The sequence below is a fragment of the Alligator mississippiensis genome, chromosome 4 (assembly GCF_030867095.1).
Source record: "Alligator mississippiensis isolate rAllMis1 chromosome 4, rAllMis1, whole genome shotgun sequence".
Lineage (NCBI taxonomy): Eukaryota > Metazoa > Chordata > Crocodylia > Alligatoridae > Alligator > Alligator mississippiensis.
Window position 1 is genome coordinate 252,067,958 of NC_081827.1, and position 23,351 is coordinate 252,091,308.

General features: G+C 43.9%; 1 protein-coding gene across 4 annotated transcripts in view; it reads right to left on the reverse strand.

Moving 5' to 3' along the window:
• The window catches only part of LOC102574412 (mitogen-activated protein kinase kinase kinase 2), an 83,373-nt gene that overhangs the window by 8,938 nt on the left and 51,084 nt on the right, over positions 1 to 23,351 (reverse strand). For all 4 annotated transcript variants that reach the window (XR_009462147.1, XM_059727506.1, XM_059727508.1 and 1 more), the window contains 7 exons: positions 21,289 to 21,356; positions 18,031 to 18,123; positions 8,602 to 8,808; positions 7,957 to 8,105; positions 5,951 to 6,082; positions 3,202 to 3,331; positions 1,621 to 1,798 (listed from right to left, as the gene is read on the reverse strand). Coding sequence is in view for 3 of the 4 variants with exons in the window: in XM_059727506.1 (XP_059583489.1) it covers positions 1,621 to 1,798; positions 3,202 to 3,331; positions 5,951 to 6,082; positions 7,957 to 8,105; positions 8,602 to 8,808; positions 18,031 to 18,123; positions 21,289 to 21,356 (957 nt within the window). In the remaining variant the exon portion in view is untranslated. The remainder of the gene's footprint in view (positions 1 to 1,620; positions 1,799 to 3,201; positions 3,332 to 5,950; positions 6,083 to 7,956; positions 8,106 to 8,601; positions 8,809 to 18,030; positions 18,124 to 21,288; positions 21,357 to 23,351) is intronic.

A 23,351-nucleotide genomic window follows, 5' to 3' on the forward strand; every position in this document is an offset into this window, starting at 1 on the left:
TGAAACAGAAGCAAATGTGAAACAGCAGGTTACAACAGGCTCCGACTTTTCTGCAGCAGTAAGAATTACCACGTGGCAACTACTGCAGACCGCTGTCCACTTCCCGCTGCACTGCGATTCCAACGGAAGTACACCGATCCCCCATTCTTGTGCACAAGCGCACACAACACATAGAAGATCACAGCAGATATTCTGCTCCACCTGCCAACTAACTCAACAACCATCATCTCAGCAGAGGGTGTTGATCTAGACAGCAGGCTGCCGTCTTACTTTCCAGTAAGGGGTAGAGACGGAATTAAATCTGAATTTCAGGGGCAGTTTCAGCGTCTAGTGTCAGTGCCACTAGCTCAGACTCAGAGTTTGGCTAGGTGGTAGGAGCACTACGCACCCCAAGAACTCTGCCTCTGAAGACCTGCTGAACACCCCGGGGTGGGACCAAAAGAATTGAATGTCATGGTTCTTGACCCAGAGAAGACTAGTTAGAACATATACATCAGATTGGTTTGTCTGAATTGAAAGTGTCCTTGCTGCTTTGTTTCTTTTAACAGTATATTATTTAACACTACAGCATTCAACGTGCCAATGCTTACTGCAGTGTATTAAAAAGCTCTTTAACGCTGAACATTATATATGCAAAACACATTCCAGTAGGTAGTGACCCTCCCCACTTACCTAAGGGCAAAGGACTTCTGTGGCGACCAGGTCATTATCAGAGATTGCAAGAAAGGGTAGACCTTCAAAATCAACTGCTTAATTTTACGCAAAGGCTGATTTCTAAACTCTGTAGTACAGGAGAGCTGTCTGTATATGCAAGGCAACTCTTTTCTACAAGCCCTGGAAGCTAAATCTTTGTTATAAATATCTGAATAACAATGCAAAATGGAGGAGTTTGAGTTAAGTTAAATCGTACTTCACTGCGTATTCTGTATCCCCTGGGGAGGAATAGGGTTTATATAATCATTTCACACGTTAGCATTTTTGAGTATCAGCAAACCATAGAGAAATCTACTTGCTACTAGGTCAGTGTTATTTAAAAAAATAGTAAGGATCAAAATGCATCAAACTGCTCTGGATGCTGTAATTTCTTTTTTTTAAATAAATAAAAGCTTAGGTAAAAAAAACTAGGTGATCCTGCTATGCTGAGAAATAACTGGATAGACTGCAACAGGTGATTCATGCTGTTAAACTAACAGTTTTAAGGAAATGAAGGAAGAAGCAAAAGATTTACACAAGTTGGGACTCTGAACCTTCTCAACGTGACAGCAGTCACCATATGGTTTGGACTAGTTCTACCATGGTAATTGCTATCAGTGGTTAAATCTCAATTCCTTTTTATGCCCCTTTAACTAATGCCCCAGCAGTATTTACAAATATCAGGTGGGCCTCCTGCTACCTGAGCTTGGTTCGCTGGGATCTCTAAATCAATGAGCACGGTCACTAATATACCAAAAACAAACCATTCCACGTCAGCTTTTCCCAGTACGTCCTTTGTTACCCGAACAGTGTTTTCATATGCTGCTGGAGAACCATAACGAGAGCACTCCAGCATAAAATACTGAACGCCAATTCAGCTTTTATCTGGGGCAGTATGCAAATACCTCTTGCTAGATGGGAACGTACCAGATATCTGCTTTTCTGCCATACCCTTCTCCACTGATAACTTCAGGACTCATCCAGTATGGAGTCCCTGTGACCGACTTCATTCCCGTACCAGAGAGACAGATAGTCTGAAGTCGTTTGCTGGCACCAAAATCTCCAAGCTTCACATTGCCTGCTGAATCTCGCAGAATATTTGCTCCTAAAAGGGGGGGAGGGGGAAGAAATTCAATCAATCGTTATATTTATCTTATTAACGGCTCCTGAACTCTATCGGAGTGCACGGTAGCAAAACATATTGGGTTTCACTAATTTATTATAATCAGGACCCTGTGGAACCCATGCTCACAGAATTCACTCCCCTGCCACAGCATTTTGTTCTGAAATCTTATAAATAAATATTTCATTTAGGAAAAGGTTTCTAGCCTTGGTTCCACAGGAAACCTCACAAGTGCAAGCCAAGCAGAGCTGTGCGTCATCAAGCTGTGTCAGAAGAGAGCATGAAACTATGTCAGATACATACGCTGCCATATTTAATCTCAGTCGTTGCTCTGTTGATGCCCTTATTCCAAAAATGTATAATCCAGTATATTCCCAAAACATGAGAGGGTTCATTGCTTTGTTGTCAGCTGGCAGCCCACTGTTTGGTTCTGGCTCCCTGAGTAGCTAAGAACCTATGTGCAGCTGATGCTGGCTCTAGACTAGCATGTCTATATTAACACTGCTTCTCAACCTTTTCTACTCGTTTACCTAGGAAATTCTTCTCCTCCCTCAATTTAGCAATACGGAGAAGGCAGGGAGCCACAACTCCCCAAGATCTGTTTGCAACCCTTTCCTCTCTCCCCCATACCATGCAGCCCTCTTCCCCATGCTGAGAGTTTATGACATATTTGCCCTCAAAAAGAGTCATTCATGACAAGCCAATGGCTGGTAACAGAAATATTCAGCAAGGGCAGAGCCACGTTCATTTCACAATAAAGGCTGAATAACTTAGTCTATTGATTTGGATCCAGTCCTTGAATTCTGAGTTTTAGAGGTGTTTTGTTGTCTAAGTGATCAATTGATCAAATTTGTCAACATATGAGAAGAGGAGGACACAAGATGGAAAAGTGAAGTAAATGGGTAAACAGAACTCACAAAATCTTGTTTTGCTATCAGACTTGAGCTGAATTGCAAGCTTCTACATTCAGCATATCTGCCTACAAAGACAGATATTAGTATTGCATTGGCATGAATACACTAAATCTGAATCCTCAGAAATGTAAGAAAACGATAGTAACAAGAACTCAATGTAGGTACTAACGAGCGTCCATCACGCTTACAACAGATTTCTACTGCATACTGTTGTTCCGTAAGCAAACGTTTTCAGTATTGTTGATGTTACCTTTATACCTACTCTATTTGTATATTAGTAGGCTCAAAGCTACTTTCCCCCTCCAGTTTGGGGGACAATGTTGTTAATTTCTGAAGATAAAGCTTTCTTGATGTAAAAACTGAAGCTAAGCCAATATTTTGGCAGCACAAATCTAGCAGGCTGTTGCTTTTTCTTCACATACAAAGTTTGAATGTATTTATCGTAATGAATGCAGAACTCAGACTTATTACCTTTAATATCTCTATGTACAATCATGTTACTGTGCAAATAGTGAACTCCCTCCAGAATCTGTCGGGTGTATTTTCGGGTCACGTTCTCTGTGAGCGCTCCGTATGCTTTTAACTGGTCCTTGATAGACCCCTGCAGCCAAAGAGAGAAAACATTAGATACCACATTGTTTTTAGCAACCTGAGTAGTCTCTCTCTCTCTAACGCTAGATTTCTATTTCAGATTTTGTAGAGTCCAGTTTCATCTGACATTTAAGAGGTGCAATGTTCTGTCTGAACTTCTCTGCATCACCTTACTGTAGATCCAGAGTTACATCTCGATCAAAATGAGAAGATTAAGCCGTTAATAGGATGGTAGACGTGAGGGGGCTGGGGTGGCCTGGGCGCTAAGGCGTACAGTGGACAGCCCAGAGGTCCCACGTTCAAGGCCATAGCAGAACTGTTCATGGCGCAGCCTGTCAGACTCCACTGAATCTGCTAAATACCTTGTCACAAGGACATGGCAAAGGAAAGGAAGACTGCAAGAAACAAAACAACATACAGAACCGTCATCAGACTATGAATTTTATCAATACCAAAGCGCTTATTCCTCTAAGCAAGATTTCTCTGAAGGGCTGATGGTTAAGCAATGATAATGGGAATGTCTTTCAGCAAGACACTTTCTGCCTCTACCCCAACTACTTTATAAGTGACAGTCAAAGACCACACTGGGCGATGCAGAGGATGGATTTAAGCTAAAGCTATCTGAGGTCTAAAATGGAGCAGGATGAAGAAGCCAGAGATAAAATGTTAATTGCTTGGGCAGTTCATTTGACATAATTGTAATAGTTTAAAACAAACAGTATAAAGACAGAAAGAGACCAAATTAAATTGCTTTTAAAATTACATACTTCAGATACTGTCCCTCCAGAGCTCATAAAATCTAGTAAGTCCTGAAAAGGAGGCTTACTTCTCATAAAAAATCATAATTTTCTTCTCTGAAATTCTACAAAGTAGATGGCTGCAATTCTAAGAAATATAAGATCAGCATGGATGAAGTATGTGCCTATCTTACTATAATTAGAGTTCTGCTTGTTCCATATTGAGAATAAGTACAAATCTGCAGTTGTCAGAGAGGAAAAAATACTTCCGTAGGGAAGCAGGCAGAGCGAGGAGATAGTAAGAGACACTCCGTCTGACAAACGAAAAAGATAAGCTGCCACAAATGTTGGCCACCACTGCTTTAGAACAAAGGCATGCTGATTGTGATCAGAAGTTTAAAAGGGTTGTTAAAATTAAAGATAGCTTTAAAAAAGTTTACAAAGCTCTCTTTTCAAAGACATCTGGTGCAAGAAATGCCCAGTCAGATGCAATCAATTATTAATCTACCTAAACCAGGCTTGCCCAACATGTGGCCCGCCAAGCCATTTTATGTGGCCGGCGGCAGCATTGAGCTGCGGCAGCGGCAGCAGCGCCGCACAGAGCCGCCGCTGTGGAGCGCAGGGAGCGTGGAGGGAGTGTGGCGAGCCAGGCAGGGAGTGCTGCGGAGCGTGGAGCTGAGGCGGTGGTGTGGAACGCAGAACCGCCGCCACGGAGCACAATGCTGCGGTGGTGGTGCGCGGAGCCAGCGGCAGCAGCAGTGGCGGCGTGGAGCCGCCGCCGCCGCGGTACGCAGAGCCGGCGGGGCCACAGTGAGGCGGGCAGAGCTGACCTGTGGGCCCCAGCCGGCAGCGAAGGGAGGGGAGCTGCTTACCCCCGCGGGGCCCAGGGCAGCGGCCCCACGTGGGAGGCCAAGCAGCGGCCGCTGGCACTGCCGGCCCATGCCTGCCTCCTCACCCGCCCACTTCAAGCCAGCCCCACTGCCCTGCTCTGCCCCACAGCAAGGCGGCGCCTGCTCCCCCAGTCAGGGGCACTGCGGCTCTCCAGGCCCGGCTGCCCCTGCACCGGCCAGCAGAAGTGGCGGTGAAGCCATGTTCTGCTTGGGACCGGAGAGCCTGCATGAGTCAGTCCCGAGCGGCACAAGGCTCTGCCGCCGCTTCTGCTGGCCGGTGCAGACCTGGCTGGCCTCCTCCCATCCCCAGCAGCACATGGGAAGCCGGCTTCAGGTGCATGCTGCTTTTCCTGGTCGGTGCCGACCTGGTTCTGCCCAGGAGGGTCCTGCAGCACCATGTCAACCAAGGCATGACACCGACAGGCCAGGCAGGCCCCAGGTTAAGCCTGGCCTGGCCCCGCGGCTTCTCCAGCACCAGGTCAACCCGGGCATGCACGCCATGTCAACCAGCACCATGTCAATCCCTGCAACTTCATTGGTGTCAAAGATCACGTGACACCACTTCCTGATATGATACCACTTCCTGTGATGTCTTTGAATATGGCTCGCCGGCCCACTGGGTGATTAAAAGTTCATGATCTGGCCCCACATTCAAAAAGGTTGGACACCCCGACCTAAACTATTCTAATATACTATTAGTATACTAACATACTATTCTAATATAATTATTCTAAATGAATAAACACTTAACACTATAGACAAGAGTCAGATGTTCCTCATCTAGCTGATCATCTTTGGCTGCCCATTTATTTGACATTTCTTGAACACCTGTACAGAGGTGGTGAGCAGCGTTAGTCTGAAGTCACGCAGAAGGTAGAGCGATGTGGCAGCTTGCAGAGACTACCTTCTCTTTTAACATCTGCGTGTGTGATCCTGCAACACTCATTCACCAGAGGCCTTGCCACCTCACCATCGCCACCCGCAATGAGCTCTCTTGCTTACCCCTGGCATGTACTCCATGAATATGGAGAGGGTTCTTTCCGGGGGATCCCTCAAGCAGCCATAATACTGAACAATTCTCTCATGGAGCAGGTTTTTCAGCAGCTGAATCTCACATTCAAGTGCATTTACTTCCTGAAAAGAAACGTAAGTAAACTAAGCACACTCAGGAGACACCTTGGCTAATAACAGTAATACGATTTTTCAGATTTCTGTCAACAAGGCCAGGATTTAAAGGACAAACTCTGGGGCAATCTAAACTAACTGGAGAATTACTCTGGAGACTGCATAAAGTTTACGTGGTTTCTAGTCAGAAAACACTGGCGCTGGAAAGAACGAGAACAGTTCTGCAACAAGATCTGAGAAGTGCTCGACTGTGAAGTCTCCAGGAGCGCTCTGCAGTTCTTTCCAGCCTCTCTCAACTCCAAGAGTCCTCACTCTCTTCATTTCACAGCTCTTTAAATATAACACGTCTGACAATTTAGTTAAGCATGGAAGAATTCAAAAGCCATGCTGTAACACTGGGTTACACGCTTTCTTAATTTATATCTGTCTACAGGAACCTTGAATACCAATTCTTACTTTACTCCAAGTAAGGACTACATTCGTAAATCTAAATGCATCAATTCCTCGAGTACACGGTTTAATTGTTTTTCCTCCCCAATGCATGGGAAGCAGGTAAAAAGGGCTAAAAAAGCTGTTTCCTGTTTGTAAAATTTTGTTGTGTAAGATTTTTCAAACCAGCTCTAAAATGAAATTTTACAGGATTACAGAGATCCCACATGAAAGGCCTTCATTAAAATTTGCTATTTATCCATTGCAAATCACTTGTGGTACTCAAAAGTTTCCAAAGTTAGAAGAAACCTTTCTTGGTATGGACTTGAATTGGTTTTAAAAAAGAGATGGGAAGTGTGGTTGTCCACTGAACAGTAACTGCTGAGGGTATGAGCTCTGTGTTTGTCGTCTCCAGAGCAAACTCATTATTTACATTTTGTAAACCACAATCACCCAACCACCGTTTCTTTCTTTGCTCCTATGCCACCAGAAGAGAGTCGACAAACTGGCTTCAGTCAGTTCTGCACATGATGCATGAAGGGCTGGTGTAGCATCCAGCTCATTCTCCTGCAGCAATAATGACTGCAATGCTAACGACTGAAAATACCGTAATTCATTACTGTCTTAACAAAACCAGCAGGCTCAACTTGAAAGGCAACAGATCTTGCGCAGGGTCGGGCAATTATTTTAGGTGGAGAGCCGCTTGCTGAGTTTTGAAGCCATTGAGGGCCGCATGACAGGCAGCCAGGGGCAAATAAATATTAATTTTTAAAGTTTTTTAGGGGCTCTGCGGGCCGGATAAAAATGGCCTGGTGGGCTGCATCTGACCTGCAGGCCACATTTTACTCACCCCTGATCTAGAGAGTCCCACTGGTGACACTTTTACATTATTACTTTTCTGACTATTTAAAAGGGCAAATTCAGGTGAGACCAATCCAAGCCATGAGCAACAAAAGCAGTAAAATGCTCTTAGGGAAACAATTTGTGATCAACTATATTGGGTCAATTGGCATTGGACTTAACCCTAAGCATGCACTTGTACTTAAATCATCTCCATTTAATGATGTTCTCTAGCAAAACTACTTGCTGGCTTCATTGTACAATGAACGAAAAGACATGTTAGTTCCTACATTTTTTATTCAACTACATCAATATTTCTGCAGGATGCATTTTCTTAAATATTAGATTATTATTTAGCTTTATAGATTCGGGTTATATTGAATTTGATAGTACTGTACATGTCATCTGCAGCAAGATGCATGGGAAATGCAAATCTCATGCGACAGAACAGTATAATTATTGAACTGATATCTATCATTTAGACATGTAGACAGATCAAGTGTGCAACTATTTGAAAGGAGACAAAGAGAAGAGAAAAGCAACATCTGTTTAGATCACACAGAAAACCACTCACAGTGTCCTTTACAAATACCTGTTTTAGGTCTCTTTCTTACCTTGCTGGTTTCTGGACTGTCAGGGTCAAACTGAACTTGTTTAACTGCCAATTCTCTTCCTGTATCAGCATCATAGCATAGATATACTCTGCCAAATGCACCCTGACCCAGAAGCTTGCCAAGTCTCCAGTTAGTTGGAGCTCGTGGTGCTGAAAATATAAGTATGTTTTGTTTTTCAAATGAGCCTGCTACTCAGTTCAAGTAAAACTGGAATACACAGGAAATAATATTTCGGGGAAAAAAAGAAAATATTTTAAATCAGAAGATGTCCATAAAAATGAGTTATAACAGTCTCCAAATCAAAAATTTAATCCAAACACTTTCTTAATAAAATCCATACTGCTTCCACAAAATATTTTTAAATATTAAATATAATATATGCCTAAGGTACCAAGTGCTAATCTGAAAAGAAAATGCGTTTGGTCATTGTGTTGTAAGAGTGCCCTCTAAAAAAAAAAGTCTTATGATAATCTTGGACGCCCAACTTTAACTTTGTCACCTTGTGGGCATGCACAACATGCTTTAACAGATATTTTGAGAATCTAGTTATTTCACATACTCTCTACCCAGTTCTATACTCAGTCAGTCCTATCCTCTGCATTTCAAAACTTTTCTGTCAGAGGCAGCAACATGTCTTTAACTTACAGCGGCTGGGTGGGCTGATGTCCATCACTGACAAGGTAGGATTGTCTATGTCACTTCCCCTTCTTCTCATTCGGTTATCTTCATACTCTGGAGTAAAGATGCTGCTCCCACTGCTTGTACTCAATGAGTGATCAGTGGGGCTGAAACTAACTGGAGACCGGAAGCTGTTTCCTTGGGTCCTCCTGGCCCTTGGAAAAGTTTTACGACCTGCAACAGTGCACAGAAGGCTATCTGTGATAGTGTATTATAAAAAAACAGTATTAAGCAATATATATGAATATACATTGCATAAAGCAATCATTGCACAGTTCGATTTTTCCACAGAATGATATGACTGAATGATTATGTTGCTTGGTTAGCCTGCTGTGTGGAAGAGTGTATACGTGATGCCTCCACACCGTGATCAGACTTCAGCTTAATGGCTTGGTTTGGGACTCAAACGGCATTTCTCAAACAACAGACTAAAACTCCCACCCTCAACAAGGCACCAGGCCTTGCAATGGACCCACATCAATACAGACTACATCATCACTGGACCTAATAACCAGGAGTCCAATATCCCAGGTTCATTCTCCTGCAAGTCTACCAACATTGTATATGCCATCAAATGCTTACAATGCCCGTCCACTATCTACATCAGAGACAATTTCTACATGCAAGAATGAATGAATGGCGATCTGATGTCAGCTGCAGAAAGACACAAAAGCCTGTCGCAGAACACTTCAAACTTCCTTGAACACTCCATCGCTGACTTGGGTTGCTGTTCACAGGCAAAAAACCCAAAAACCCTTTAAAAACCTGTTTAACTGGGAAACTGCAGAACAAGAAGTCATCCACAAACTGGACTGTGTTAAGTATGGTTTAAATAGGGACTACAGATTTTTATCTTTTTACCTGGATTAGCTTTTGTGACCCCTTTGTTCCTATGGGTTCTTTGCTTGTATGCAACTCGCACTACTCCCCCTGCCTTCCCATCTATTGCATTTGAATCACTCACTCCACTTTATACTCTGCTCTGAGCTGTTCCTTCACAGTATCTGATGAAGTGAATTTGGGTTCATGATAGCTTGTGCTTTATACATAATCTAGTTAGACCATAAAGGTGTGTATATCTACCCTGGCTAACAGAGCCAGTTCTTGGTCCAATACTGGTAGGGACTGGGAGCTGTATACAGCTAACATCTGCAATTCCTGAGCAGTGAGTTTTGTAACTGAGACTCCTGTGCAACTTGAAGAAATCCAGTTCACTGCTCCCTCTGGAACGTGCCTCCCTTTCTATTGCTATATTAGGTTGCAGTCATTCCTGAAAAGCAGGCCAAAGATACCCTGGAGTTCTACTGTTACATCTAGGTCGATGTCTTCACTCAGAGGGTGGCTAATATTCTTCAAAATGAAGGTGAAAGAAAACCCAAAATCAGGAGCAAAAGAAAGAGAAAGGAAAGCAGGGACCAGAGAAGGAGAGCAAATAACAGATGACAAAAAGGCTGAAGTACTCAATACTTGTTTTGCTTCTGTCTTCACAGAAAAAATTAATGACGAGATGCTTAACACAACTGACATTAACAAGGGGATAGGAGTGCAGGCCAGAATAGGAGAGGAAGAAGTTAAAGACTATATTGGCTAGCTAGACACGCAAGGTTCTTCAGGTAATCTGATACCTTTTATTAGACCAACTCAAATAGTTGCAAAAATTCTTCTTTGCAAGCTTTCAGGTATAAATACCCTTCGTCAAGCTGAGGAAGCACTTGCAGCTGGTGTGTGCTCTTCCTGGACGGAATGAACACAGGTTTCCCTCGCCAACCACGGTTTTGAGTATCCAAGGTTAATAGTCTGTATACCATTTTGGCTACCACGGTATACAGTTTTGAGTAACCACGGTTTTCCATGGCCGCGCATCAGGCCGCCAACCCCCTGGTCTTGCTCGTGCCTCTCCTTCCTTGCCGCCCCACAACCCCTGCTCCCCCTGCTGGAGGTGGCCTCCAGCCGTGCCAGAGGTGCACGTGGTGGCAGTGAGCTGTCCCACCCCCAGTGGAAGGGAACGGCAGACCCACTCATCGCTGTACCCTGCTGCCCTGCTTCCCTCCCCCGCGACCCAGCACGGCAGGGAGCAGAGAAGCCCTGCGGGGATCTCCTTGCCCTCTGCTGCTTGCCCCGTGCTACCCCAGTGATGTGCCTCCTGTGTCTGCTTCTGGTTTCAGGGGCAAAGACCCGTGCCACTGCCCTCAGTGCAGCCCTGTGTGCAGGAGGCGCATCGCCAAGGCAGTGCGGGGTTTGCAGATCCCCACATGGCTTCTCTGCTCCCTGCCGCGCCAGGTCGGGGTTGGGGGGGAATAGCAGGGCAGCGGGCAACAGCAGCCCCGGCCAGGCGAGGTTGTGGGAGAATCCAAGTCCGGCAGCTCGTCCAGGGGTGCGGGTGGGCAGCTCCCGCTGCTGCCAGGCTCGGATTGTCCCACGACCCAGCTTGGCCAGGGCCCCATGGGCTGCTGACCGACCAATCGCACGCTGCTGGAGGTGGGCACAAAACACCCCCACCCCGCCATTCAGATGGCTGTGGGAGGGGAAGCACCGCAGTGTGCCGTGAGGGGCCGGCCGATGCGTCCCTCCCCTCCCCTTCCTTCCCCCCTTGCCCGGGTAAGAGGCAAACGTGCTGGGGGAGATGCTGCCACTGCGCCCAGGGCATGCTCCATCCCTGCCCGCCAGCACGTACCCGCTATAACCTAAGTACCCCTAGGGGTATGCCTCTGCCCAGGTGACCACCCTGTGTGTTAAAGGTGTATAAAAATCACTTTTACTTACTATACTGTACAGTATATTCACATCCCTAACCCCATTTTACCCATAAGCCTTTAGTTTTGCCAACCATGGGAACTTTCCAGAACCTAACCCCTGTGATTGGTGAGGGGAACCTGTAGTAAAGAGGCCAGGGGCTGGTATGCATGCAAGAAAGGCAGGCAGTGAAGAAGTCAAATGAGGAGTCAGTGGGCGAGAGACAGGCTGGGGAGGGGAGAGTGAATATAGCTGATAAACAGTGGAGAGCTACCTGGGGCGTCAGTTGTTAGGCCGGTTATAATGTGTCATAATTATAATATGTCCTTAGACCAACACGGCTACAACCCATACCCCTGTAAATTTGGATAATTAGATGCATTCAAGACAGCTAGGTCTGACTGGCAGCACAGTCTGCGGAGATGGGCAGCCAGCAGTGGTGAAAGAACAGGTTAGGGACTATTTAGAAAAGCTGGATGTGTACACGTCCATGGAGCCAGACATAATGCACCCCAGGGTGCGGAGGGAGATGGCTGATGTGACTGCAGAGCTGCTGGCTATTATCTTTGATGACGAGGTGACTGGTTTTGTGGATGCGGAAAGAGCAGTGGACTTGACTTTAGCAAGGCCTTGGATACAGTCTTGCACAACATTCTCATGAACAAGCTAAGGAAGTACAGGTTGGATGCATGGACTGTAAGGTGGATAGAAAACTGGCTGGATGGGCAGGCTCAGAGGGTAGTAATCAATGGCTTGATGTCTAGTTGGCAGCAGTATCAAATGGAGTGCCCTGGGGGTCAGTCCTGGGGCTGGTTTTCTTCAGTATCTTCATCAGTGGCCTGGAAGATGGGATGCAGTGCACCCTCAGCAAGTCTGCAGACAACAGCAAGCTGGGGGGAGTAGTAGTTACACTGGAGGGTAGGGCTAAGATTCAGAGAGACGTAGACAAGTTGGAAGATTAGATCAAAAGAAATCACATGAGGTTCAACAAGGACAAGTGCAACGTCCTGCACTCAGGGCAGAAGAAACCCATGCACCAGTACAGGCTGGGGATGACTGGCTAAGTATCAGATCTACTGAAAAGGATCTGGGGGCTACAGTGGACAACAAACTAAATATGAGCCAACAGTGTGCCCTTGTTGCCAAGAAGGCTAATGGATTAAGGGGAGTGATCTTTCCCCTCTATTTGGCACTGGGGAGGCCACATCTGGAGTCCTGTGTCCAGTTTTGGGCCTCCACTACAGAAAGGATGTGGACACATTGGAAAGAGTCTAGCAGAGGGCAACGAAAAAGGTTGGGGGGGCTGAAGCACATGACTTGTGAGGAGAGGCAGAGGACACTGGGTTTATTTAGTTTGGAGGAGATAAGACTGAGGGGGAGATTTAATACCAGCCTTCAAATACCTTCGGGGGGTTGCAAAGAGCATCTCTAGACTGTTGTCAATGGTTGCAGATGACAGAACACAGAGCAATGGTCTCAAGTCGCAGCAAGGGAAGTTAGGAAAAACCTTCTCACTAGGAGAGTAATAAAGCACTGAAACAGGTAACCCAGAGAGGTGGTGGAGTCTCCATCCCTGGACGTGTTTAAGACCCAGCTAGACAAAGTCTTGGCTGGGATGATCTAGCTGGGGACTGTCCCACTGAGTAGGGCTTTGGAGGTCACTTCCAACACTAATTTTCTATGATTCTATGACTATAGCCACCCTACAATGCTTATGGAACTAGATGCAGCAATGTCTGAACCAGTCATGATTGCCTTCATTAATTAATGAAGGACTGGGGAGTTTGAAGACATTTGGAGAAGGGAAATATGGGAGCTCTCTTTTAAAAGGGAAAAAAGGACCTACATTACACCACACAGCTTAACTGTAATTACCAGAAAGATTCTAGAGCAAATTATTAAATAAAGTATAAGCAGTGAAAGGAAAATAAATTACTATAACCCAACAACTCAGAACCATAGCAGTGGAAAGGGATCTTGGAGTCATAGTTGACTCCAAGATAAATATGAGTCGTCAACGTGATGAAGTGGTCAGTAAAGCTAACTGAACTTCATCAAGCATTAGCAGATGCATGACAACTAGAACCAGGGAGGTGATGCTTCCCTTCTATGCGGCACTGGCCAAGCCACAGCTGGAGTACTGCATCCAGTTCTGGGCGCCCCACTTCAAGAGGGATGTGGCCAGCATGGAGAGGGTTCAGAGGAGGGCCACTCATATGGTTAGGGGCCTGCACACAAAGCCCTACGAGGAGAGATTAAGGGCCCTGGATCTCTTGCAAGAAAAGGCTGAGGGGGGATCTTGTGGCTGCCTACACATTCATTGGGGGGAGGGGAGGAGGGAAGGCAGCAAGGAATATGAGATGCTGTTTACCAGGGCACTCCTTGGAATAACCAGGAACAATGGCCACAAACTGATGGAGATCAGATTTAGGTTAGACATCAGGAAGAACTTTACAGTGAGGGTTGCCCAAATCTGGAATGGGCTCCCAAGGGAGGTGGTGCTCTCCCCTACCTTGGGGGTCTTTAAGAGGAGGCTGGACATGCACCTGGCTGCAGTCATCTAACCGCAGTGCTCTTTCCTGCACAGGGCAGGGGGGTGGACTCAATGATCTGCTAAGGACACTTCCGACCCAAACATCTATGCATCTATGAACCCAGATTTGTCTAGAACAAGTCTTATCAAACTAGTATTTCCTTACTGACAATATAGTGGGCCCGGTGGATAAAGGAGTAACGGTAGATGTAACATACCTTTGCCTTAGTAGGATTTTTAGCACTCTCCCAAGTGACACTCTTAAACACTTGGGAAATACAGTCTAGATGAATTCACCATTAGGTGAACATAAGGAGTGATTGAGTAAAAGCTGCATTCGGTGATTATCTACGGTATGTTGCTGAATTGGGAGCACTTAATCAAGTGAGGCCCTCCAGGAGTCTGTTTTGCATCTGGTTCTATTTTCTACTTAAAGACTTGGATGACGGTCTAGAGCAGAAGAGTCCAACTAGCAGCCTGCAAGGAGTTAACCCGCAACCCCCTGACTCCTGGTCCAGGCACTGCTCCTGCTATTGCTGCCAGGGTCTCTGGGCTCCCCCTCCAACTTCTGCTTCTTGCACCAACCTCTAGGGACAGGCTGGTGAGATGGCAAAGACCAGCCTGCAATGTCCAGAAAACCCATAGCACAGGAGTTTGGAGGGTCTGAAGCATCTGCCCCACAGTGTGGCACAGCAGGGGAAGCACATGGCCTGGGGTGTGCGCATGCCCCAGATGCTCGTAAATTGGGCAGCCCTGGTCTTGAGACATTTACAATTTGCAGATGACACCAGGTTGTGTTGGGCTGGGTTACAAACAGCTCTGCCAGACAGGATCTAAATTCGCAATTACTTTGATACACTGGAAAAATGTTCTGACAAACAAGATAAAATTCAACATGCAGACACACTACTTTTAGGAAGTCTAATGCACAAATACAAAATGGGAAATAAATGTCAAGGCAGCTAAGATGCAGAAAAGGAACTGAAATTTATGTTACACTACAAAAAATTATGATTCAGCTTAATGCTGTTACAAAATGTCACTGTGGGAGGTATTAACAGTCGTGCTATATAAAACAGAGGATGCTGTTATTCCACGGTACTTGGAGCAGATGAAGACTGAGGTGAAATACTGCAGTCAATTTTGGGCACCACTCTTTAAGAAAGTTGTAGACAGATAGAAGAGTGTGTGTCTGGAGCAGAGTAAAAGCAATGGCAAGAATTTTAGAAGGCATGGGATATGGGGAGAGGTTGAAAAAAAAAAAATAGGTTTGTTTCGCCTAAAAGAAGAAAAGACTGGAAAGTGAGGGGGTCATGATTAACTGTTTTCAAGTCTGAGGAGGAAGCATTGGCATCTTTGGGAGAGGGTTTGTGAGTGCCTGCTTCCTTTGGGCTTTGGGGTCTGGTGTTGTTCTCTTGTCATCTTGCAGTGTTGTGCGAGGGAGTGAGCTGCTAACAGCTGCTGAAACTACAAGCTGTGAACATGTGTGAATAAAGGAAAAAAAGGCAAAATCCCATAAACATAAGCAGCAAGTGGAGGGCGGGCAGGGAAGGGACAGGGAGTGGAACTGGGGTGGTAGCTGATGCCCCTGCTTTGAAGTATAGCCTTACGGTCCAAAACAACTCTGATAAATTGGTAAAACAGTCTGAGCTCATTCGGATGAAATCAGAATGTGTGCTAAATACTACATTTAAGGGGAAACTCATTTGTTTCCCAAATCAAGCACAAACGTAAAGATAAACTGGCCAGGCTTCAATATTGCAGAACGGTACCTAGGGGTTAACAATGGACCACAAGCTGCATACGAGCCAATGATGTGCTATTGCAGCAAAAAAGCCGACAGCATACTGCATTATATTAACAGGAGTGTTACAAGTCATGGGAACTGATTTTTCCACTTTATCTGGCACTGGTGAGGCCTCATCTGGAGTACTGTGTCCAGTTTTGGATGATGGGCTTCAAGAAAGGTGAACAAACTGGAAATAGTCCAAAGAAGGGCAGCGAAAATTATCAGAGAACTAGAAAAATGGTTTACAAGGAAAGCTAGGAAGAATTAGGATTGGCCAGTCTGGAGAAGACAAAGACTAAGGTGAATTATATAAGAGGTCTTCAAATGCAAAAAAGACTGTTAATAAAAGAGACAGTGATTGACAAGTCCATGTTCACCATGGAAAGGACGGGAAGCCATTTTCTTAACTGACACGAGGGAAATGTAAGTTGGATATCAGGAAGGACTTTCTAAATGTGAGGGTGATTAAGCACTAGAATAGGTATCTTAGAGCAGGGGTTGGCAAACTTTCATCAATGGCAGGCTGAATTAACACAGTTCAGTCCTAAAGCATGTCACAGCCACTGCTGACCTGGCCACCACTGCTTCCCGTGCTGTCCCTCTGATGTAGCTGCCAATTGCCCCAACTGGGGACTGCTGATCTGTGCTTTAGAGAGGCTTTGATCCTCCATTGTTGGAAGTTTCCAAGGGCAGGCTGCACAAACTCTTGACTGGGATAGTTTAAACAGAAATGATCAGGCCTTGAATGGGGGCTTGGACTAGATGTGGACCTCCCAAAATCATGTGATTCCATTAAAGGGAATGGTGACCAATTGTTCACCATATCCAGTGACAGTAACCCATTTAAGTTGGAGCAAAGAAGGTTAGGTTAGGTGGAAAGAAAACTTATGTTACATTTGTAGCGCTACGAACTCCCTTGTAGCGCTCTAGAAAGCAAGCATATAGATGTGTATGCAGTATGTAGTGCTACAAAGAAAGAGGTGGATCTGCCACAAAAATGTTCCTTTCTCAAAGAGGAACTTTTTGGAAGTGCGGCATTTTGTAGCACTACATGTAATACTCATCTAGCTGCATGTAGTAGTACAGGGGACCAAGGGGCTAGGAGGAGCAGATGACTCTGACAACCTGTCACAGCAAGCTGTCAAAGAGCCATGCCAGCACCCCACTGTCATGATGCAGCAGAGAACTGGTGACAGCCAGTGTTGTCACAGTACTGCTGGTGACAGGAATAGCTGCCACAGCCAGTGCAAGATCAGTTGTTGCCAGTGCTCCAGTGGCAGTAGCACTGCAGGAAAAGCTATCACTGCTGCTGGTGCTCTAATAGCACCAGTGCCAGTGGGAAGTCACCTTCACTCTTCCTCCCCACAGGGGCCATGGCAGCTCTTCTTCCTGCTGCAGCACCCATGGGAACAGCTGGAAGAGCTCCTATACTTGTGGGACAGGTGGCGGTGAAACAAGCTGCCACCCATCATAGGAATGCCAAGAAGAGCCACTGATTACTGGCAGCCTGCTGGAGAGGACAGTCTGGCAGTGATCAGGCTCCCTGGCTGGAGTACTACAAAGCTGTGCTCTCCAGGCAGGGGGCAATTTTCTCCCCACCCCAAAATGAGTGCGGCCACATATCTGTGCGCTGTCACACCGCTCTATTTTTGTAGCACTGCAAAGTGCTGAGGCACTTGATAGTGCTACAAAGGAACGTGTGTCCACAGCAGAGAGAGACTACCAGAAACAGTTTAGGTATACTTAATCCTGCTTCGTCACAGTACAAGAAAGGACTTGATGACCTCTTGAGGTCCCTTCTACCCCAATGCTACTTTGACTTCTATGACAGAGGATATTTAGGGAATTACATGCCCACTGAAGTTTCTTTCCAATTTGCATGAGATGAGGCTGACAGATCCTATGGCCATCTAGTTTGACTTTGGATGCTATAGCTGCCCAAATCCTAATCCTGTTTTGGAACCCATACAACATTTGGGTAAGCCTTACATAAATCAGTTCCACACAGGTGAAGTATGCCTTGGATAAACAAGTATTTCCATTTAAATGTTATGCTTTTCAATGTCCTTGCTTATCTTTTTACCATTTTGTTATGAAAACCTATCAACATGAGCTCTGGTTTATTTATTCTAATATCTTTTGAATACAAATTTTGGACTCTAACTTTAAATACCCAGGTTAAGTATACTTCACACTTATGTCAGTGGGAATATTCATGGTTGGTTCTCATTTCTTCTACATTATGTAGAAATACAGTTTTACAATATAAAGTAAGCTTTTAACCTCATTACTTTAGAAAAAAATGAAATATATTGAAAAGGTTGCAATGCCATGCACTTACCATCATTGTAGTCTTGATGATGATAAGAAATATGGTATCTTCGGGGATACGTTCCACCTTTTCCAAATTTCTCAAATATTGGGATGTCATACTCTACACAGGATTTAAAAACAGAACAAAACGCAATGCAGAGTTAAACATGAGGGAAATTTATGAACACAAACACTATGTGCATTGTAACATGTTAGTGCCTATTTCTAAGTAGGCACAAAGTTACAGAAAAAATAAAAAAAGTAAGCTTGCTCTTTCATATAAAAGGGGGGAAAAAAAAAATCAATGCTAGAGTCTTATTTTTTTCTTCAATTAGCAATTTTTTTTAACACAGAAACCTATGACTTAAACAATTCCATTCCAACAATTTGAAATGTGGGACCTTTTTTGGATAAAACTTTTGCTTTTTGGCCCATGTGCCCTGCGTAGAGAACAAAAGAACCACTGCAATTTCCCTAAAATTCCCTCTGTAAAGGCACCCGAAATGTATGGTATGGCCACATTTCTGGTCTACTTAACATTTCTCGAGTAAGAAGGGTTTGTCCCAGTGTCCTCTGAATTCAGGTGTTTGCTTGGCTTTCATCCAGCACTTCACAGATGATGTGATTGTTTGCAGAAGTAGGATGGGTCATACAGTCTACTAAGACTGCCCAGAACTTTCTGTTATATAATCTAATTTTCAGTGACTTACAATTTTTGCAAAGTTTGAACCATCTGGGCAGATATTTACCACAAGGAATTTCCCCCCATAAAAGATTATGGCTACAAAAATTCAGCAATTTTGGAGAACAAGTTTTGAGGAAAAGACTGTTCCAAAATTCTGGAGACCTTGTCTCTGAAACGCTCTAGCAATCCTAAACTTTGAAGATCTGAAATTTGGCAGTGGTGGCCTGTGTCCCAGGGACAAGCCTTTTATTATCCCATAAAAATCCATATCTATTATAAGCTCTACACATGTCTGGTACAGCATGCTCTTTGTAGCTGAAATCTCTATAAATTCATTCCTACTGAGCATGCTCAAGCCTGTCACAGCTGCTACTGCTCATCAACCTGCGCAGGCACCTTTCCTACAACTCACGTGTGATCAGACCATGCACACAGTTCTTCAGAACAACCAAGCAAGCTCCAACCCACGGCTACCAGTGCCTAAGGGCTTTCCCTGCAATGGCTACTCCAGGCAGGGTACCAGAATTGAACTCCCTGCCCTGAGCACTGAGTCAGCACGGAGAAAGCAGCCAGCTAATTCAAATGCAGAAGGGACAGAAACCAGATGGAATGTAGAAGGAAACAACTAGATTGGAAAAAGGAGGCTGAAAGAAATGGTACTGGAGATGGGCACAGAAACAGATTGGGAGGGGCATGAAGAGAGGGGAGATGGGGACTGAGAGGCAGATGGCTGTGTGGGGAAGCTCAAACAGCACAGGTGCTTGAGCTAAATCTAGAGGCAGTGTGAGGCCATAAAATGCCATTTCTGTTTTCTTTTCAGATTGCTTTAAGGAAGTACACATAAAAACTATGTAGAAAAAAAGAACATAAAGGATAAAGACAAATTATTGGAAAGACCATAATTTAACTTTGCACAGGGAACCTTAGATGTATGTATTAGCACATGGTCTTTAATTACATGACCTTAGAGTGTTTTCTACAGGACTCTCATCCTGTTCAGTCCATAAAATGGTCCAGCTCTGGGGATAGATGAAGGCTGTATAGTAAAGAGGGTTTACATATGAAACTCCTTGGTCTCTTATTGCAGAAGCTGAAGAATATGTAAGGCAGAGGATGACAGAAAGACTATGCATCTAGGTCACATAGTTAACACAACTGAATGCTGTCTTGGCAAACTGGATACTACTCCAGCTTCACCCACAGACTTCTGGCATGAGGATACCCAGATCAAAAATAAAAACCCTTGTCTCTGATTAACAGAAGTTCTGGGCACACACAGCTATCAGCAAAGTCAATAGGAACAATTCCTTAAAATACAAGTAGTACTAATAATTGTATACTGAAAAAAAAATCAGATGCAAGGCATCTCAAATTGGGCACTCAAGATTTACAGATTTGATGGATCATTCCCTATTTGTAACATGGGGAAACTACCCACTTCATCTCCCAGAGGTGATACAACAGCATGACAGCAATAAAACAGTGCATGTGAAAATTAATTGTACTAGCTTAAATGGTGTGTAGAATGTATCTAGGCCACACATTAACCAAAGAGAAAAGAAAATATTAATTCAAGTGCTCAGTAACGGAGCACCATCCATCCTGTGCACTGAATACATAAAAGAACTTACATGACCACATACTAATTTTCTTATAAGTAAAGACTACCATAATGCATAACATAAGGACAAGAGGACTGACTTAAGGTGGCATAAGGAAGCTGAACTCTGGCATAGCCAAACTGTTCATTTAGAACTAGACATTGCAACTTCAATGCTCATTTAATAGCATTTTTGTGGGTACTATTTCTAATAACTTGCTAAGTACTTTAAAATCCCTAAAGATGAAAGTGCTTTGTAAATGCACATGAATATTTTGACATTTTTTCAGATAACGTAGACGCTATTCGCTTTCTCTTGCTCCTTCAAGCACAAAAGTTCAACAGACACTGAAAAAACAAATTTCTGATCTATTGGACCAGCTTAATTATTAGCCAGCAAACTTCCTATTCCTGAGCTTCACCAGGGGCATGCTGCCTCAAAGTCATTTTCATACTTAGCTAGCTGCAGCTAGTCTTGAAGGGTGTACAATTTGGATTCAAGCCAGGACTTGTTATGAAAAGAGTGTAAGATGTCAATTGATTGACGATCTCAAAGTTAGGAGAATTTCATTCTTAAACCTGGACCCCACTGCTCCACCAGAGCCTAAGCCCACCAATTTATATGGCACAGCATGAAGTCCACCTTCTCTGGTATTTACGTGAGTTGGATGGGATGAGGAATACACATTTTCATCCATCCCATGTACAGTGATTTCCTGTTAGAGAAGTTAAAAGCGCTTTACAAAGTGGGGGAATCTTTATTTTACAGGTGGGAAAAATGAAGGCTCAAAAGGAGATTAAATGAGATCAAAGCTACACAATAATTTAGTGATGGGCCAGGACAGAGCCCAGGTGCAACTCCCAGTCCTGACGCCCTAATGCCCTGGATAAGAGTGGTGCTAACTTTGAAAGAAAAACAAGCATGTGATACTGTGCATCTCATTCTGGGATATGCTACTTACAGAACACACACAATGAATGAACCTGGTGGTTTTACCTACCTGAGAATTCCTGATGATTATCTGGATAGCTCTGAGCCCGCGGCATCCGAGATTTGGGGTAGCTGTCTCTAAAATTGTAAAAACAGACAATATCTAAAATGTTATTGCAGTTAGAGTAATAAAGAATGTAATTAAAATCTGTTTTGCAACTGTTGCAAAGAACCTAACTTCTAAATACCAAAGTTTATAATTGATACCTATAAACGGATGCATCTTGCTTGATTTCACAGAAATCAAATGTCATTAGCTTGCAATAGGAAAGGAAGCAATAGACTGGTACTGAGCAATGTTGTGTGCAAATATATGAAGTAACACCTATGCAGCCACATGCAAGCTCCTATCTGCCATTTTCATAGCTAAACAAAACATTCGTTACAGGATGATATCTTTATTGAGAATTCACGGATCCCGTTTAAAAAAAATTTCCCAAAGAAAAGCAGAGCCTTTCTATGTTTTCTTTGTACATTTCCTTTTTCCTTTCATGAAAATGAAGTGATTTCACAAAGTTACGAGCAATTTTTACGGAATCATTTGAGTGCTTTTCCTCATGTGCCTGTACACTTTCTTATATAGAAGCGTGTGTAAATCCTAGCTCCCAAGTAGGAATGAATGAGATTCCCAATTAGAAAGAACGACCAATTCCAGGATAGCACTTCCGTAACAAACCACCTCAGAGACTTCTTTTTCCTAGGAAGATTTTCTTAACTAGCCATTACACGCCAAAAGGGCAGGCAGCAAGCCCACCGCCCTACAAGGAGTCTTGGAATAAAGAAAGAGTCATAAACGAGGGGAGGATGACAAGAGGATCTCTGGCTACATTTGGGCAAATCAGAACATTTCTAAGCAAAATGTGTTTTCATGGAATATTAGTCAGTCCAATCCAGTTTGCGCTTCTCCAGGGGGAAAAAAAAAACAACAAAAAGGGGGTAAGTAATAGAACGGGGTTAAAAAAATCTAAATGAGGAAAATTTAGTGTACACATACCAAACAGCAAATATTTTTTTTTCAAGTCTTGAGGTAATCTCTGTACCCTAGATAGCTCATCTGTAAAACAAGGATCTTGCTCAACAAAAAAGATGATAATTTATTTAAATGTTTGTGAAAGAGCTTCTTGGAAAAAAGGTACTATGGAAGGGAAGAATATTAATAATTGTAGTAGCAATTCACTTCCTTCTAAGGACATGGAACACACACAAACACTATACAAATTTCCATTAGAAGTCTAAAATGTGTGCAACCACCTAGCCATAAAACAAATCTCCAGGAAGAAAAGGCGGCGCTGGAAAACAAATCATCTTCCCTAACACTGGTAAGAGCAATAACTTGTCACTAGTTGAATAAGCGTGATTAAGAGAGTTAAAAAAAGCATTATCTAGTGAGCTATCATTTGCTCTTTAACACTTCCAAGCTTCTGGCATGCATCAGTCACAAAAGCTTTCAAAGATCTAGTCTTCATGTGCCATTCTGTAGATAATCAACCAATGATTTCACATCTTGTTTTACAAAATATGGACCTAAAGGGATAGGTGCTTTAATTCTGAAACAATACCCACTATTTAGTTTGTACAATACAAATAAAACAAGTTTATACTTCATACCATAAACTTAATCTGATGACTGTATTCAGCGTGGCAACAACAAGTAGCTAGATTTCAGAGGGACTGATATAGTTGCTGTTGTTGTGCCAATATTTTGACTCACAAGATTACAGGCTGGTTCTGAGTCTATCTAGCACAGGGTTCCTGGACTTGGAAACTAGTAGAAACAACCGTGAAGGACAGAAGGCCCAGATGGTCTTGTTACTGCCCTGCTAAGATGCACAGAGAGCTGCATATCATAAGCAAAAATCAATGGAAACTGGTGTCTTGGCTCAAAACATTTACACTTTCCTGGTCCAACTCCGTTTCTAATACAGGCAAGGAACTGCTATTACAACTTTGCAAGTAAAAACAGACAGAAGTTCCTTGGGTGCTCTGGACACGTTAAATTAGTCTCTTACCAGAGAAGAACAGGAAGGTAAGACTTTTGAAAGCATATTTATAAATTCAGCAGCTTTTCATTCA